The sequence below is a fragment of the Limanda limanda genome, chromosome 17 (assembly GCF_963576545.1).
Source record: "Limanda limanda chromosome 17, fLimLim1.1, whole genome shotgun sequence".
Taxonomy (NCBI): Eukaryota; Metazoa; Chordata; class Actinopteri; order Pleuronectiformes; family Pleuronectidae; genus Limanda; species Limanda limanda.
Genome location: NC_083652.1, coordinates 14,122,110 through 14,140,708, shown reverse-complemented (window position 1 = coordinate 14,140,708; position 18,599 = coordinate 14,122,110). Strand labels below are relative to the sequence as shown.

General features: G+C 42.4%; 1 protein-coding gene across 2 annotated transcripts; it reads left to right on the top strand.

The window, feature by feature from the left end:
* The first annotated feature begins 1,946 nt into the window (after window positions 1-1,946).
* smurf1 (SMAD specific E3 ubiquitin protein ligase 1) lies at window positions 1,947-14,857 on the top strand. 2 transcript variants are annotated; one of them, XM_061089625.1, is made up of 18 exons: window positions 1,947-2,208; window positions 6,891-6,929; window positions 7,366-7,474; window positions 7,674-7,807; window positions 7,937-8,002; window positions 8,091-8,166; window positions 8,400-8,611; window positions 8,722-8,806; window positions 9,169-9,315; window positions 10,037-10,268; window positions 10,603-10,706; window positions 11,177-11,291; window positions 11,389-11,567; window positions 11,746-11,883; window positions 12,038-12,158; window positions 12,324-12,525; window positions 13,097-13,172; window positions 13,262-14,857. In XM_061089625.1, exons 1-18 carry the CDS (start codon window positions 2,154-2,156, stop codon window positions 13,359-13,361), a joined length of 2,190 nt encoding a protein of 729 aa, XP_060945608.1. In that variant the 5' UTR covers window positions 1,947-2,153; the 3' UTR covers window positions 13,362-14,857. The 2 variants fall into 2 exon arrangements, with proteins under 2 accessions (XP_060945608.1, XP_060945607.1); XM_061089624.1 differs by having other exon boundaries at window positions 13,088-13,172.
* The last annotated feature ends 3,742 nt before the right edge of the window (window positions 14,858-18,599 follow it).

Below are 18,599 nucleotides of genomic sequence, written 5' to 3'. Positions count from 1 at the left end.
GTTGAACACACAAACACATAAAAACACATGAGGGAATTAAACAGAAGTAGTAATAGAGGGACGGGTTAGAACAATTAGATAATTGGTTTAACATCACGTTCACTTCCAGACTCCAGACAGATCAACTGACTAAAACCTGATATGCAGGTTAAAAACTGCATGTTTCTGTTTATGAGGGGAAAGTGTGTGTTTACGAGCCTCGCCTGGTGTCCTGCAAGCCGTTTCACTGCTTATGTGGATTTAGTGTGCCCTGTAAACAGGCTGGTGAGAGAGTCCATTGTTCCAGCAGCTAATACTGCAGCCATGCAGCTAAACCCAGTGCTGCTAAAGAACCAAATCCCTCCAACTATTATCCCTGTCCACCCAGCTCTCTCCCAGCCATCTGCGGACGGTACCAGTGCTTTCACCCACCGTGCGCTACTGATTTATAGTTTTTAGAGCACATCATGTTAGTGAGTAATATAGTTACTTCAATTTCAACGCAGCCTCATATTTGCACGTCCATACTCAATAAGTTGCATTCAAGTGCTTTTAGGAGGCTTCATCATCCATGAAGAAGCAACTTCATGGATAATGTCTGCAATGCTCCTCCAGTGAAGCTTTCAAGTGACGCTCTTTCAAACAAAGATATTATTGATGAGGGCCCGACACAAGAGGAATTCATTGATCGTGGGAGAATTAAAAAAAAGTCTAAAAGTGTTTTACGCTCTCACATTAAAGTACTGAAGCTAATTGGGGGCAGACAGACAAAAATGCCAATTCTTAGGGCTACAACTTTAAGAGAGTAAACATCCAGGAGCTGGTGACATTGGGAGAAATCAATACTAGTTTAAACATTTAATAAAAAGACAATCTGTTATCGTCAGCAGCAATATGACGGAGTTTGTATAATTCTTGTATTAAACTAGATATACAGTGGGCAGTGTAGTAGACTGTTTCAAAGGTGGGACAGGTTACTTTTATTTTGAATACTTTCAAGTATATTAAAAAGCCAGTGCTTACTTACTTTAAGTAAAGTAGAAAAGTGAATGTCTTGTACTTTTGACATCCTCCACCACTGTCCTGTTGCATTGTCTGTAGATAGATAGATAGATAGATAGATAGATAGATAGATAGATAGATAGATAGATAGATAGATAGATAGATAGATAGATAGATAGATAGATAGATAGATAGATAGATAGAGATAGATAGATAGATAGATAGATAGATAGATAGATAGATAGATAGATAGATAGATATAGATAGATAGATAGATAGATAGATAGATAGATAGATAGATAGATAGATAGATAGATAGATAGATAGATAGATAGATAGATAGATAGACAGACAGACAGACAGACAGACAGACAGACAGACAGACAGACAGACAGACAGACAGACAGACAGACAGACAGACAGACAGACAGACAGACAGACAGACAGACAGACAGACAGACAGACAGACAGACAGACAGACAGACAGACAGATAGATAGATAGATAGATAGATAGATAGATAGATAGATAGATACAAGAGCATAAGAACAATAAAAAGTTAAGGATAAGTTAAGAATAAGTCTTATTGCAGTGAGATGAAAGTCTAGGTGTCACTGTGAAAAAGTATCTGCTAATGGTGATATTGACAATACAGATATATGATGAGTTAATTCATATAATAACTGAAGCTGTACAAAAGCTTTAAATTAAAGTTTAGCACATGTAAATAGATAAAAACCTAATATATAAAACTAGTGATATAAAAATAATCTCAACAATGTTAAAGAATAAAGGCAGTTTTAGGGCTAAAGTGTTTTTTTTAAAATAAATCAAACTGAACCTGATGCGCTTTGTTGGATGGAGGAATCCCGGCCTCGCGGGCACGCCCACGCTTCCCGGACGCGAGCACGCGAACGCTCCCTCCCCGTTAAGAGCCTGTGACGTCAGCACGCGTTCTGTGAGCCTGCCCGAAAATGCTCTCCCGTGTCGTCGGGCTTCGACGGAGCGCAGGACTTCGCCATGGAATAAGAACCCGTGTCGGTCCGTGAGGAAGCGACGGATCAGGATCCGACCCGCGGCTGCTCGGGGCCCGCTGACACGAGAAGAACCCGCCGGTACCGACCCGAGGCTCCGACGGGACGTGTGTGCGATCGGCGTCCTCCTCCCGGAGGGATGTCGAACCCTGGGACCAGGAGGAACGGGTCCAGCATCAAGATCCGACTGACAGGTAACGAACCAAACGCAGGAAAAACGCTGGTTCTGTGTTTTGTTTCCCGCTGGAGCTTCCGGTTGTTCGGAGCCAGTCGTACAAGTGCCGGGGCTAGCGGAGTGTGGCTCAGCCTTTAGCCCAAACATCCGGTTTGTGTGAGGGGCACAAGTGCTAGCCTGTTAGCTCACATGCTAACAACCAAAGAACCGAAACGAGAGCCGGGAAGCAGCTCCTGTCTCCCGCAGGGGTTTCCGCTCACACCTCGGGCCAGTCCAATGTTTACCGGGTCCCTGGAAACACCCACGATTTAGCCAGAAACTTTACCCGATGCTAACCCCCCCCCCCCTTTCCCTGCGCTAGCTAACACCAACACTGTAGTCAACGTTGACCGCTAACGCTAACCAGCTAGCTAACGTTACACCCTTATTTTTGGGTGGGTGGGGGAGTCTGACCACCAGTCGAGGACCCCCATCCGACCCGAACCCTGCACCGGGGATGGGAGCGAACCGGCAGCCGCTCCGGGAATCGATCTACCGGGGGAGATGTGACATGCTAGCCCTGGATTAGCTCTGGGTATTGATTCCGCTGCTGTGTCAGCTGCAGCCACAACTGGATCAGTCCGACTCGCTGGACCTGTCCTGTGTGTCCGGAGAGGCTGGACACGTTGTCTCCCAGGGTTCAGTGTCCACTCGGACATTTCTGTGCGGGTTTATTTGGTGTGACTCTCCTCTGCGGGACACATAGGAGTCTCTCTCTCTCTCTCACACACACACACAGACACACACAGCTGGAACAATGGTTTTTACTGTAGCTAATGTGACCCCACTGGGCATCCAGGGGCCTCCATTCAAATGGTAATGACCCCTCCGCCGCTGGGCAGCCGCCTGGTCCCCCTGGGTCATAACAACCGAGCAAAACTCCCAATTTCGAGCCTTTGTTTGGTTTATAAAGATCTGTGTAGGAAGGTGTTGTCAAAATAATGATGCTGAAAGTGCCATCTGGTTGTTTTTCTACTCTGTTCCTCATTTTCTGAGCTTTCGAGAGAATCATATAAATAAAATAGAATAAAATTAGACTGACGCGCTCATTTCAGTTTACATTTAATTGGCAGGTATCACAAAGGCCTGGGCACTAGAACAATATCAGTTATCACAGTATAAATTCAATCAATAGATACATAATGTGATATAAATATATATATATATATAGTGCTTATGCAAATGCAAGCACAGTGGGGAAGTATCACACATAATTTATTGGCCTCAGATTTATAATGTTTTGCCGAGCATCAGTTTTAAAGCCATAACCTTCACTCCAAAGCAAAAGTCAGTCTTTACTTTTAAAAGAAGTATTAATGTGACATTTATTGTAATAAATCACATTTAGTAGAGTAAACCATCAATCAAGAAAGTACTCGGCACATTGACTTGACAATGATAATAGTATGTTGTTGGTATGTTGGGGTTATGAACCAGTCATTCATTATTTCAGCTCGGATTCAAACGGGAGTTATTGCCCGTGACTGTGTGTCCCGCCCCCATAGGTATGAGTGGAATTCTAATTGGGCAAGGAATGTGTGGTGAGCCAATGGAAGTGCAATGCTGCCGGGCTGGCCGGTGCTCTGTTTAGTCTGTCAGAGAGAGGGCTTGTTTGGCCTACATCGGGAAAGCCTGTGTCTGTGGCAGGGACTCAGACAACAGACCAGGCAAGTTTGACATTGGTTCACGTTTAGGAGATTGGTTTGTGTTTGTATGGAAGTGTTTTCGTCAACTAAGAGGTGATTGTTGTGTCTCTCTGTCTCTGCCATCAGTTCTTGGGTTTGAGCGGAAAAAACATGAAGGAGGCGCAAATTGTGTGCAAGAAAAATGTCCGTATTTAATGTGTTCTTGTGAGATGTGGAAGAACAATAGACGTTTCAAGGAAACAATTGCTGATACTCAGATCCTGGCAGGATTTATTGAACCTTAAATGCTGACATTGGGGACAAATGTTCAGATTCTTCTGCCCTGATTTATTTATGTAGATACATGATCACAACAATGCAAGATACAGAAATCAAAGATGGGGAATAAGTGTCTTTCTGTTTTGAACTAAATGGCCTTTGTTGTGAGAAATGCACTTGCATGAATGAATGAAAGAATCAGTGATTCAGCAGGATTATGTTAATTTTTCTCATGGAAGCAACACGTGCTGCTTGAGGTTTTTGTGCCCGTTAGTCGGATTGAACGCCGTCTTGTCCAGGCGCCAGCCGAGGGCAAAGTCAGGACAGCAGGGAGGGAGAGGGAGAGAGGGGAAACTGGAAAGAGGGCAGAGAAGTGGGACAATGAGGAATAACTAAAGAGAAAAGGAGCAAAAGAATGATGGTTAGACAGACTGTGATATTGCACTGGTCCGTTTACTTCACTTGTAAACTGCCTTTTAAGACGGTCTAGTCGGATCCATAAGGATTTTAGCATTCATAAAGTTTTGTGTGCCCATGGTTATCAAAGTACTTGACCATTTATTATCTGATTTGAGACGTTTTAATCAACTTCTAAACTTCTAGGGTTCTTGTCATTTACCTGAAAAATATCTTAAGTTCTAAGAAGTTAAGCTGTGAGCAGTAGTGCAAACACTTGAGATATTTGTGAGATGGTAAATTGTGCTAAAAACCTGCTGTGTCTTCAAATTCCTTGAGGAGCTGCTCACCTGGTACAGAGTGAGCTCCGTTTTTCTTCATCTCCCTTAAAATACTTCTGCTTTTTCACTCAAGATTGGATGAATAGACTTTGTCCCCCGCACGGCCTCTCCCCAACTCTCACTTTTTTTTTTAAAGAGGACAAAAAAATGGCATTAAAAGGAGACAGCGGTATTAGGGGAAGAACTGAGAACCAGCTGAACTGTGGCTGTGTGTGTCTTCACCAGCACTGACCTTGGCAGAAAGAGGAATTTCCTGAGATGCAGTGAAAGGGCCTGTCACACATTCAGTAACACAGAAGAGCTGGTCAAGAGGCAGAAAGAAAGAGAGATAGGGTGAAAGTAGGGGTGTCTCTTGTCCCTGGCAAGAGATTGGAGGGTGAGAGGGGAGGAGAGCGCAGGAGTGACAGTGACAGAGAAAGTCCTCTCCTGCTCATCAGGAAGAGGAGGAAACTTGATTCTCTCTCCCTGTCGCTGTGTTTCTTTCATTGTGTCTGCGTAGAAAAGATGAGGTTTCGCCGTGGAATGTATGAGTCAGGGGGAGGATGAAGAGGAGGAGGAATCAAAGGGAATGATGAGGAAGAGAGAAGGATATCCTGCAGCCATTCTCCACGCGTTAATCACAGGAAATAGATGGGCCTGCACTAGACACATCTACGCCACCACAGTCACCACATCCTTAACCACCGGCTGACTGACTAACTTCCTAGATAGATGTCTGGGCCAAATCATATCAGATTGTAAATGGATTTCAAAGCAGAGATACGGTGATGTCGATCATAAATTGCTTTTGTTCTTTTGAGCCAAGACAGGAACATGTTGACATGAGGAACGTGGAGCATATTCTGAAGTTATACTTTTAGTACAGGTTGTATAACTAGGGAAATACTTCATCTTTTGTCACATCGGCTCCACATCGTAATAACGAGGGCTTTGAAAAGATTGTGAAAGAATCTGTGTATATTCCGCAGAAAGAACCACATGAACTCAAAGGAAATTGCCTCTTTAGTGGAGGAGGAAAGGTTTGGTAGTGGTTGGCTGCACATCGTTGGTTACATCTGTGTTATTCAAAGAGGTTTCACAGTTTCTTAAGAAACGATGAGATTGGTATCAAGAGTTTGGATCCAGATGAAGTGTTTCTCATTTAGGGCTGTTTCCTAAAAAACACTTAAAACCTGTTGTGTCATGTATTTCTTATAAATTACGACTTACCCGAAATCTCAAAAAAATCTTCTTCAATATGGCGGTACTGCTGCTTTCTAATATTTTGGGTTTGTCGGGATGATGCATCTCTTTCTGATTATGTTCATGCTTACATTGGACCGAATGAAGTTTACAATAATGGGCTTAAATGGAAAAGTAACAGTATTTCCCATTCTGACCTGCAGTGTTAATCATAGTTTAAATGTTTTTTGTAGCAGTCACTCTCTGAGGTCATTACATCAGCCTTGAATACACACAAGCAGCTTGTTTTCGTCCACACTGCCCTATAATCAAGTCGTATTGTGACAGACTGGACATGAGTGCGTTTCTAAAAATTGGCTTCATGTGGTTCAGTTGTCTGTTGCAGCAGATTTAACCTAGAGTGACATATGCCGGCTGTGGCACCACACAGACTGTCTGTCAAACAAAAACACTCGCCCACACACGCAGTAAACTAAATACTTAGCACAGACTCATAAATTCACATTGTCTTGGTCAGATCAGAGCTGCTCTCTGAATCCACAAAGATGATGTGGCAGAGAAGGCATTCTGCCACTCTCACTGTGGGCGTTGTGTGCGTGTGTGCGCCATGGTCCTGACACTAGCCTATACTTTACGTCTCCCCCTGTCTGCATGTCACATAAGTTTTCCTGCTCATTACCATCCGCGGCATTCATATATTATCCTGTCCAACATTGTTCCTCCTCAGTTGATTTTATCTGCTGCAGCATCCATTTGCAGCAGCCTACACACACACGGAGATCATTTACATATTTCTGTGTCTGTGGCATTTTGTTCATAATGATTTTTTTGTTTTGCAGTATTATGTGCCAAGAACCTCGCGAAGAAAGACTTCTTTCGTAAGTACCTCTATTGTGTGTGTGAATCCGACAGTGTGGTGATTGGTGATGATGATTATGTGTGTCATTAAGGAGCCGTTTGTGCCATCAAAAGCAAATCCGCATAAATTGGCTTTGCTGCGGCTCGCTTGCTGTGCGCTATGATCATACTACGCATTCCCCTCGTTCCCTCACAGCAGGGAGGAGCAGTGTTGACCTGTGATAGCACCATCATAACAAGTTCATCTGGCCTGTCTGAGTGGACTGCAGCCTCACTTAAAACTGACATTATTGGCATAACAGACAACAAGATGCAGATAAGAACAATTCATTTAGCTGAATGTGTGCAGTGATGGAGATTTTGATTTTGTTGTGAAGAGTGTTGCATGCTACACTCTTACTATTTTCTTTGTGAGTTTATTATGTGTGTGCAAACAACTGAATTATGTGCATGCAGGTCTGCCAGATCCATTTGCCAAAGTTGTGGTGGACGGATCAGGTCAATGCCACTCGACAGACACAGTCAAGAGCACACTGGATCCCAAATGGAATCAGCACTATGACCTGTGAGTCTCCTGCACCACACTCACCTACTCGTGTTCTGAATGATGCTGATTGTCGTTGAGATGTTAAACACAATGAACTGTAGCTGTACTTAAAATCAATATTAAATGAAGTGCTCACTTATTAAATGCACCCTGTTATTGATTAAGTGTTTTGCTTTCAAAGTGAAGACATTAGATCGTGATGATGTTTCTCTTTTAGCTACATCGGAAAGACAGACTCCATCACCATCAGTATATGGAACCACAAAAAGATCCATAAACGACAGGGGGCGGGCTTCCTTGGCTGCATACGACTTCTTTCTAATGCCATCAGCAGGCTAAAAGACACAGGCTGTAAGTCTACCTTTTCTTTTTCCAGTGCTCAGATATAAATTCATACACACTCGAGGATCAGGTCTGTGAGATTGTTTATTTTCAGGTGTGGAATTAACTGAATGTATTTCCTTCACCTTCTCTTTCCAGACCAGCGTCTAGATCTATGTAAGCTCAACCCCTCGGACAGCGATGCGGTGCGGGGGCAGATCGTTGGTAAGGATGAATTCACAGATCTTTTTATCACTTTGATCTCACTCTGAAACGTGCCGCCTGTCTTCACTCGGATCCCTTCTTGTCTCAGTGAGCTTACAGACACGAGATCGCATTGGCAGCGGAGGCCCTGTGGTGGACTGCAGAGGACTGTTGGAAAATGATGGGTGAGTGTGTCACCGGACATAACGCCGCCAAAGTCCTGTAGTCACATTTTGACAAACGATTACTAAATGTTAAAACATGTTTCATAGATTATTGAATATCTCGATTTCTGACTTGAAAGATTTAACTGTGAAAACAAAATACTTGATATTTTCTTGGTGGATCAAATTCGATTTCCTGAAAAGACAGTATCTTGTTTAACCATGAACCTGTGTGTGGGTTTTTGTATGTTTAGGCCTGTGTTTGAGGGATGTTTCAGTGAAGAACCGCTGCCCTACTCTGACCCCACTGGTGCGGCGGGGGGTGGGAACTGCCGGCTTGACTCACCCGGTCAGGAGGGTCGTCTTCAGACCCAGCGAATCAGAGGACAGGACTCCAGAGGCCACGGCCACACCCCTCAGAACAGACCTCACGGGCACCAGCCGCCAGATCTACCAGAAGGATATGGTCCGTCCAACACTTCCCTGATCAACACTTGATATTTATCTGAATGAAATCTCTCATGTCGACTTTATATAGTCACTTAACATCTTTCTTTGTTTTTCTTAATTAAACAGAGCAACGAACAACGGTGCAGGGCCAGGTGTATTTCCTACACACACAGACAGGTGTCAGTACCTGGCACGACCCTCGGATACCACGGTACGATCACTCCCCCCTGGCTCTAGTCCAAGCTTTACCTGAAACGAGATTCCCCTAGAACTAACCCTGCTGAAGAACTAGGTCATTTCAGCATCAGAGGATACTGTTTTCTGTTTATACACTTACGTCTTTGTTCCAGTTAAGGCATTGATTCAGAAATGTATGAAAGTGCCCTCAATTTCATGGTAGCATCACTTTGTGCATCATTAAACAGAAGAACTCAAATGCTCCAGGAATTAGACCAATAGTTTAAAAGAAAATCTCTCAGGTTATTTCCTTGGGCCTCCTGCATCAGTAAGATATGTTGAGAACATACAGTGTATAGGATTATAAAAGCTAAAGAGCTTTTGTCTCTGCTGCAGGGACCTGGCCAGTGTGAGCTGCGAGGAGCTTGGTCCGCTGCCGGTGGGCTGGGAGGTCCGAAGCACTGTGTCCGGTCGGATCTACTTTGTGGACCACAACAACAGAACCACACAGTTCACAGATCCACGCCTACACACCATCATCAGGTACAGGAATGCACACGTACTTAAAAACTTGTTCTCCTGAGATTATCCAGAGGGTGTGTGTGTGTGAGAATGCATATGTCCGAGTCAGTAGCTGTGGACATTTGCCGGCGTTTCTTTAACAAGCCCCTTAGTGAAAACTCTATATAATGTCCATGTGAGAATTACCGCAGGAGATTCTGCTGAGGATTCACCGCCAACAAGTGGGCGGTTCTAACATGCAACGGACAGAAAACTGAGAAAAAGAAAACAAATATCTCTGGATGAAAAAGAACTCCTATATACGTAGAAGACGCCGACAAAGAAATCCACTTGGAAAGATGTGCTCTAAACAGAAAGCATCTGAACATAGCATCTCCTGCTTCTTTCTTCATATGTGAAAGGCAAACTCCAGAGAAAGTTCGGACCCCATTGCACGGACATTCTCACACGGAGTTCATGTCTGAAAACGGTGTTAGTGGTTTCCTGACTTAATCTGTTGTTAACCTAATCTGTTGCTGCTATAATGCTGAACTCAGACTGGTTATGAACATGACCTACTAACCGTCATCAGCTATGTTTCGGCTGCACAGTGTGATTTACAGAAATGCAGACTTGCAATAGATTAAGCTACTCAAAGTGAATGCATGGTATTTAATGCTTTTTCCTGTCTTTCTTTCAAACCATCTCTTCCTCTCCATGTTGTCTCTTCCCCCCGTCTTCTTCTGCTTCTCAACACTTCCAGCCAGCAATCCCAAGCGAAGGAATCCTCCCAAACCCCCCAGATGGATGTGGGGGGCGAGGATGGAGGAGGTGGCGGAGTAGGCGGCGTCAGTGGAGGAGGAGAAGGAGACGTGGCAGCACGCTACGAGAGAGACTTGGTCCATAAGCTGAAGCTGCTCCGGCACGAACTGTCATTGCAGCAGCCGCAAGCAGGACACTGTCGTATAGAGGTGTCCCGGGAGGAGATCTTTGAGGTGGGTGCAACCAGGAAGTAACGAAAGTTGTAAAAGAACCAGCTGAAAGAAATCACAACCTCTCCAAGATACACACATACAGACCGTTCGAACAGTTGTACAAATGTGAACATTTTTATTTATACAGCCACACTCCTCCTGACTTCTACACCAGTTACAGCAAACCATTGTTTCAGTGTCATCTCTCTGTAGAAACAAAATCCGCACTGGTTGTTCCTATTAATAAACCGCTGAATAGAACATCACTGAGCTAAAGAGCTGTGCTGTGTATCACTGTGATCATGAGTATCTGATCATATATATGAATGTATTAATGTTGTGTGTGTTGCTGCAGGAGTCATATCGGCAAATAATGAAGATGAGGCCCAAAGACCTGAAGAAGCGTCTCATGGTGAAGTTCAGGGGAGAGGAGGGTCTGGACTACGGTGGGGTGGCCAGGTAATTCATCATCCCGCCCTTGAGCACCATTTATATATCTGAACTAAATATAGGCTCCAGTTTAAAACGGTAAAGAAATAGTAGCTTCCTTAGTACACAGGTGCTTAGGAAATCAAAATACAGAGCAAATAAGATCGTGATATGAATATAACTTTTCTTGGGAGCTCTGACTCCTTGGCTAGTCCTCACAATATTGATATAACTATTTTTTTATTGAGCCTCTTCAGTGTCGGCTCGTATTAATAATCATGTGGCTGAGCAGGTTTCCCTGGTTCGTCTTGTATTGTCAGGCATGTACAATATTTTTCATCTGTTGAACTTAGTCAGAAATAGTTTCCATTCCTTTCATTAAGCTTCAACAGACCTGAGAACTTTCTCTCAGCACTTCTCTTTTTGTTTCCTGTAAATCATTTATTTACCAAACTCTGTAACTTTTGAACTTTTGTTAACCATGTGCTGGTTTTCTATAGGGAGTGGCTGTACCTGCTTTGTCATGAAATGTTGAACCCATACTACGGCCTGTTCCAATACTCAACAGACAATATCTATACGCTACAAATCAACCCCGACTCCTCCATCAACCCCGTGAGTTCACACAGACACATAAAGCCCTTCATGGCTGGGCTATATAAGAGGCCTCTCTCCGACTCTGACTGTGTCTCTTTGTGTTGCCTACTTTCAGGACCACTTGTCATATTTCCACTTTGTGGGTCGTGTGATGGGCCTTGCAGTTTTCCACGGTCACTACATCAACGGGAGTTTCACGCTGCCCTTCTACAAACAGCTGCTGGGCAAACCCATCCAGCTCAACGACCTGGAGACCACCGACCCGGAGTTGCACAAGAGTCTCGTCTGGATATTGTGAGCACATTAACCTGCACAAGTCAAATCCCTCCGTCATGATGAATCAAATTCAAGTCAATCTGACAGCAGAAAGCTCTTATTATAAATACATCTCTCAGTGGTCGTGCACTGTCCCCTTCTGGACATGGATAGATTTTCTCTTTGACTGAAATTTACTCTTGTACTCCCAACGCAGAGAGAATGACATCACTTCGGTCCTCGACCACACATTCTGCGTGGAGCACAACGCCTTTGGGAAGTTTTCGCAACATGAACTCAAGCCAAATGGACGGAATATCCCCGTCACAGAGGACAACAAGAAAGAATATGTCAGGTGAGAACAAAGAGAGTTATGTTCCATCTGTTTGAGGTTCTTCTCTAATGTGTTTCCCTAGATACAGCATAAACAATATAAGCGCTGTTATGCTCGATGGTTTTATTAACACTATTTCTATTTGGCTCACATCACCTGTGTTTGTGTTTTTCAGACTTTACGTGAACTGGAGGTTCATGCGAGGAATCGAAGCCCAGTTTCTGGCTCTACAGAAGGGATTCAGTGAACTCATCCCCCAACACCTCCTCAAACCGTTCGACCATAAAGAACTTGAGGTAATTGTGCTGACTGAGAGATATTTAATATTTCAACTTCTGTATCATTGAGCTATAAGGGACATTTCAGTCCTATTTGTTTGGTTTTGGCCAATATGTAGTCTAAATGCATGGTGTTTATATTGAGTCATCTTGTTTTTATCCATTCCCATTCCCCTCGTCCAGTTGATCATCGGTGGCTTGGGGAAGATCGACCTTGCAGACTGGAAGACAAACACCCGGCTGAAGCACTGCACAAGTGAAAGCAATGTGGTTCGGTGGTTCTGGCAGGCGGTGGAGGCCTTCAGTGAGGAGAGGAGAGGACGCCTGCTGCAGTTCGTCACCGGCTCCACCAGGGTCCCGCTACAGGGTTTCAAAGCACTGCAGGGTGGGTCAGGCACTGGCTCAGACGCCACACACACACTATACATGCAGTTTTTATGCAGGCCAGTTAAAATAGATAATTCTATTGTTATCAGTTAATTGAGAAATGTTAACGTTTTAGTCCCCGTTCAGACCTGGGATTAACGTCAGTCCTGAGCTATCTGATCACAAGTGGTCAGAGCTAAGTACACATATAAACACATGTTTCCTCAATGCGTCTTGAGTTATGATTACTCCGACCACATTGGGAGGAGGTGTGTGACGCATGTGGCTTCATTCTAGCTGTGTGAACACAAATGTGTCCTGGGACCACCCTCACGGTTTCACAATAACTGACACTCACACAAACACTCATCCATCACATCTGTAAACTCAGACAGGGCTGAAACAACATCATTTGATCTTCGTGAACATGAATGATGTAAGCATGTAGTTGCATATACAGCAGGGAAGTGAATCATTTCTCAGGATAGTTATTAACAGCAGGTTTGAACAGGACCGTAAATGCAGTGTGATTCACTGTGTACCAGAATAGGGCAGTGATAACTAGAATGAATGTGTGTAAGGTTCTACAGGTTCTGCAGGACCAAGGCTCTTCACCATCCATTTGATAGACGCCAACACAGACAACCTGCCCAAGGCCCACACATGGTAAGGAAACCTAAGAGGACAAAATGCTCTTCTCGATCAACATTGTTTTTTTCGGCCTGGAGGGACTCATCTCTCTTTTCTGTGTCTAGTTTTAACAGGATAGACGTCCCACCCTACGAGTCTTATGAGAAACTTTACGAGAAACTGCTGACGGCTGTGGAGGAGACCTGTGGCTTCGCTGTGGAGTGATGAATCCAATACCAACAAACACACAATTACACTTGTGCTTGCACACGACTATTTGACATTTTACATATGCACACACACACAAACGGAATATGATGTATACGGAGCGTATACTGAGCAGCCAAGCATCACAAGAACAGTCTCTTGCCGCCTCTTCACCACCGGACTGTTGGGGGTAAAAGGAGGAAGCACAGCAGGAGGGGGGACAAGTATTTTAAAAATTTTCAAATGTTTTGAAGAAGCATTTTTATCCTTCAGTTTTAACAAGCTATGATGTCATCCATCAGAATGTCTAACCGCCACAGTCGCGCTTGAGTCTCTCTGGACAGAATCAACCAATCACATACGAGCCTGCGAACAAGAGATGTGGAAATTCAATGTGTGAAGAACAACGCGGAGACCGATTGTCTTTTCTGTCTGACAAGCTGATTGATCGACTAATATTCATGCTTCATGTTTAACCACTGTCCTGGGTGGGTGGGTGTGTGTGTGCGTGAATGCGTCTGAGTGACTGTGTGTGTGTGTGAGTGTGTGTCTGTGTCAGGCATGGCACCCAGTTACGCTGTAAAGAAAAAAAAAAAGATCAAATGAGCCTGCTCCTCTTGTTTGGTAACTTTTTGTCTCTTCCGTTTGTATCTGCGACCACTCTGATCCACTCTAATATTCTATTATTTATTACTAAGTGATTACCGACCAAGCTGCTATGTGCTCTACAAAGAGCCGACACTAATCTCTTCATCAGCCCCTCTATCAGAGCTGAAGGGTCAAAATTCACTTGTGATTCAAGTAATCCACAAAGTGGGTTTTATTGAATTTCGTTACATTTTTTAACCATTTTATTGCGGTGAAATACTCTTTTTCATTGTATGGAAACTGTTTGTGTGTTGGTGTGTAAAATACCATGTTACTTTTATTGAAGTGAAAGGGATTTACTTTTCCCGGCCCTAATTTGAAAATCTAACTCTACTGACGTTCACGAGAGGACCAGCGGGGGCATGACCTGGATATTTTTTCAAAAACAAGCCAGGAGGACGGAAAGAAGGAGTCAGCTTCAGGAATTCTTCGGTTGTATGTGACTTGTATAATAAAATCTCAGCCTTTTAGTACATGTTTCATCATCCATTTCACCAACTTTCTTTGTGTCTCCAGCCTGGATATCTTTCTCTGCCCGTCTCTTTTTGTCAATAACCTGAATGTCAGTAGTCATCCTCCTCAAGACCACCATGAATGAACAAAGTCTCTTTACAGTCATTCATTCTCCATTGAAGTGAATGAAATCAAAAAACCTAAATGTTGAGCGAGTGATGTGGAAAACATTGAGATCTGTCGTAGATTGAAGAGTGACGACTGTTAAGCAGCACCATTTCAATCTGCTTTTTTTTAGGTTCTCAGTTCACTGTGTAATGGATGCAAGAGTATTGTAACTTACTATGTACTAAACATTTATGAAAAAATACAATGTAAATAAGATTATATTAAAAGAAATTAAATTGAAAATACATGTCTTGTGTTGTGTGCATTATTGGGGGGGTGTCACAGGGGTGAGGATGTGTTTAGGCTGAAACTAATGAGAATTTGTATTCATCAATATTGTCTTGATGAAACAATTTGACAAATCTAATGTAATGATTTAAAAAAGTCTTAATCGTGATGCTATCACCGTAGTTTACTGTCAAAATATCTACAAATTGATTTTATGTTGAGTTCTACTAAGCTATTCTATTAACAAATATTTATATATATTAGATTCATATAAACAAGAACGTATTTTTGTATTTGAATGCCTCATATGATTTACATGTAATGAATGCTTTTCCAGCAGCATAAAGAAACAAATCTACTCAAACGGTGTGTGTATTTACATTTGTTGACATAATGATTTCTGGTGGGTTAATTTAAAATGTCATCCAGGCTAAGTCTATAAATTAATTAAGACAGATGCAAACTGCATGTTTGTTTGACGTGGGTGTGAGTGTGGCCGCTCCATCACAATGTTATTTGTTTATTTTAGAGTTAATGTTATTTGGTCTCTCTTGGAAGATTGCGCACAGAAAGAAGTGTTACATTATTCTTATTATTTATTTTTTTATATATATTTTTATTAGGAGGTAAGGCACAGTAGAACAGGAATCAATGTCAAATTTACATTGAGTATCACATGATCTCTGTACAACAATTAACAATATATAGAGGTATTGACACCATAAAAACACTGTGCATCTCGATGGGTTAAGAGTAAGACATACAGTCTACCTCCTAGGATGTTTTTCTTAATTTATGGACCACATGAACGTGGTCATGCGAACAATACCAATAAATAACTGAAAATTCTATTAAGTAATAATTAAGTATTAAAGCTGCACAGTATAAAAAAATTAACTATAAAAAAAAAAAGAATTAGTAAATGAATAAATAAAAAGGAAGAAGAAAGAGAGAAAAGAGAGAGGGGGGGTGTCAATCAGGGGGCAGGGACTGGAGAGAGTGAAAGAATGTAAGAAAGGGAAGCCACTTATTATAAAATTTGTTAGAGCTACCTTTCACTGAATATCTGATCTTTTCCAGATTTAGAAAAGACATGGTGTCGTTGAGCCACTGAGTGTTAGAGGGAGCTTTAGTCGACTTCCAGTGGAGAAGAAGGTGGCGTCTTGCCAGTATGGAAGTAAAAGCTAAAATGTCTAATTGAGTAGATGTAAACCGGTTATGGTCCTCTGGGAGCCCGAATATGGCAACATGGGGGAGACTTTTCTAATCACTGAAAGTATTTTTGACATGGTGTCAAAATAATTCAACCAAAAGCGAGAGAATAGCAGACAAGAGTAGAACATATGGGTTAAATTGCAGGATGAGGCATGACATTTGTCGCATTTGTCAATGATACTGGGATAGATTTGCGACAGTCGAGCTTTAGAAAAGTGGACTCTAAACAGTACTTTAAACTGTATAAGTGTGAGACGAGCGCAGGATGAACTTGTGTACATTTTCTTAAGAGCAGTGTCCCACCAGTCATCCTCCAAGTTTAGATCCAGTTCATCTTCCCAGGCAGCCCTAACTTTAGTAACTGGAGAGCAATCAAAAGACAGAAGTTCATTATAAACTTTAGAGATGAGTGATTTTTGAAGTGGATCGTGGTTTAAAAGCACCTCCCACTGTAGGGTCGGCGGCGAGGAGGGAAAAACTGGAAACAAAGCTTTAGCGCAGTGTCTAATTTGAAAGTATCGAAAGAGATGAGAAGGTGGGAGATGAAATTCTCCTGAGAGATCTGTAAAGCTGCGAAAAATACCATCCTTGTAAAGATCGTCAAAACATTTCAGGCCTTTATAATGCCATGCGAGAAAGGTTGAATCTGTAAGCGGAGGTTGAAATAAATTATTGTTCAGTAAAGGAGCTAAAGTAGATGTTGACTTATATGTGAAGTGTTTCCTAAACTGATACCAAATTTTAAGTGTGGTATCCACTTGATTATTTGTAAAGCCAGAGAGGTTGGATGGAATAGAAGAGGTAAGTAGAGCAGGTAAGGAGGATGAAACACATGACTGTGCCTCCAAGTGACACCATGGCAGATTCACTGACTTGAACCAAAATAACATTTTTTGAATATGTGTGTTACATTATTCTTGAGATTATTTCTAAAATCTCGTGAAACCTTGAAGGAAATTCAAAGTCCAAAAACATTTTCGTATTCTGGAGTAATTTGAAATGGCCGTGGCAAAATGGCTCAACAGCGTCATCTAAGGAAAAGCCCCTAAATTTGCTTTCACACGTTAATCAAAACACAAGATTGTTGTATCTGTGTAATGTCACAGTGTCAGTGAACATTGATTTCTCTGATGTCTTTGATGCTACGAAGAGAAACAAGTGTTTTTGACCTGAACAGGTCTATCAGGTTGTATTAAGTGAGAGTGGCAGCAACTGAGTTTGCTTACGCTGATCTTAACGGAAATAAGTACATGCATGAATCATGACCAGACATACAAGAGTGTTGTTTGAAGCATTGAGGAAATCATCAGATCAAGGTGAGTGTCATCAAAAGATGGAAATTAAAGCCACCTCAAATTGTGAGTTTTCGACACAAAAATGACTGTAACTTCCGTGTATGTTGTTGAGTCTCCCTCAAACTACATTTGTGAAGAATTCTTATTCATATGGGTTTAAGGCATGGCAATATTGTTGAATAGTGCCACCTAGAGGGCAGCCCCGGCACCACTATTGACGGACATGTACAGAAATCGGTAGAGACATGTGTCATTTCATTACGAACAAAAAATGGATCAAATCTTGGATCAATATGCTAAGCAGAACAGTTAGTCGGCCATTTTGATTTGAGTTTCTATTTTTCACACATCTTGACGAACTCCTCCTCGAGCTTTCATCATATCAACTTTAAATTCGGCATTGTCAGTGTCAGTAGTCATTGATTCCTTTGTTGACTTGTTGGCTACGAAGGTGAAAGATTTATACGATCTGAAGAGAAACAAGTGTTTGACCTGAACAGATCTATTAGTCTGTTTGTGGTGATAGTGGCAGAAAATGGGTACACACGTATCATGACTAGACGAACAAAAAGTCTCAAGTAGCATTGTGAAAAATCATCAGATCAAGGTGAGTGTAATCATCACAAGATGGAAATTAAAGCTACGTCAAATTGTGAGTTTTCGTCACGCGGTGTGATCGTGGCGTCAAAGTTTGATTACATGCCATCCAAACACGAGGTTGTTGTATCTCAGACATACGTGGTCCAATTGATTCCAAACTGGAAATGATTCCTGGCCTGGTCACATCTGCACAGAAACCATTTAAAATCACAGCAACCGGAATGTCTTGTTTTTTCTTTCACATGATCAGAGTCCAGGCCTGAACAGCTCCATATGTCAGTATTCAATATTCAGGGACATAGTGCCACCTTCTGATTCACTCTGATACAGGAAAATCATTTTAACTCAATTTTGCATTGTCCAATCAGCCCCAAAATTCTGTCACACGATCAGCGTCAGGTCCTGAACAGATCTATAGGTCTTTATGTAGGGTTAGTGATAGCGCCACCTACTGATCAGCGTGAAAATTAGGTTGTTGTGACCCCACTGTGCATTGTCCAATCAGCCCCAGATTTGTCAGGCTTCATCAGAGCCCCAACCTGAACAGATCTATTGGTCTGTTTGTAGGGTTAGTGATAGCGCCACCTACTGGTAAACAGGAGGTAAGCCAAGTTTTATAAACATTAATTCAATTTGCATACATTTTTTT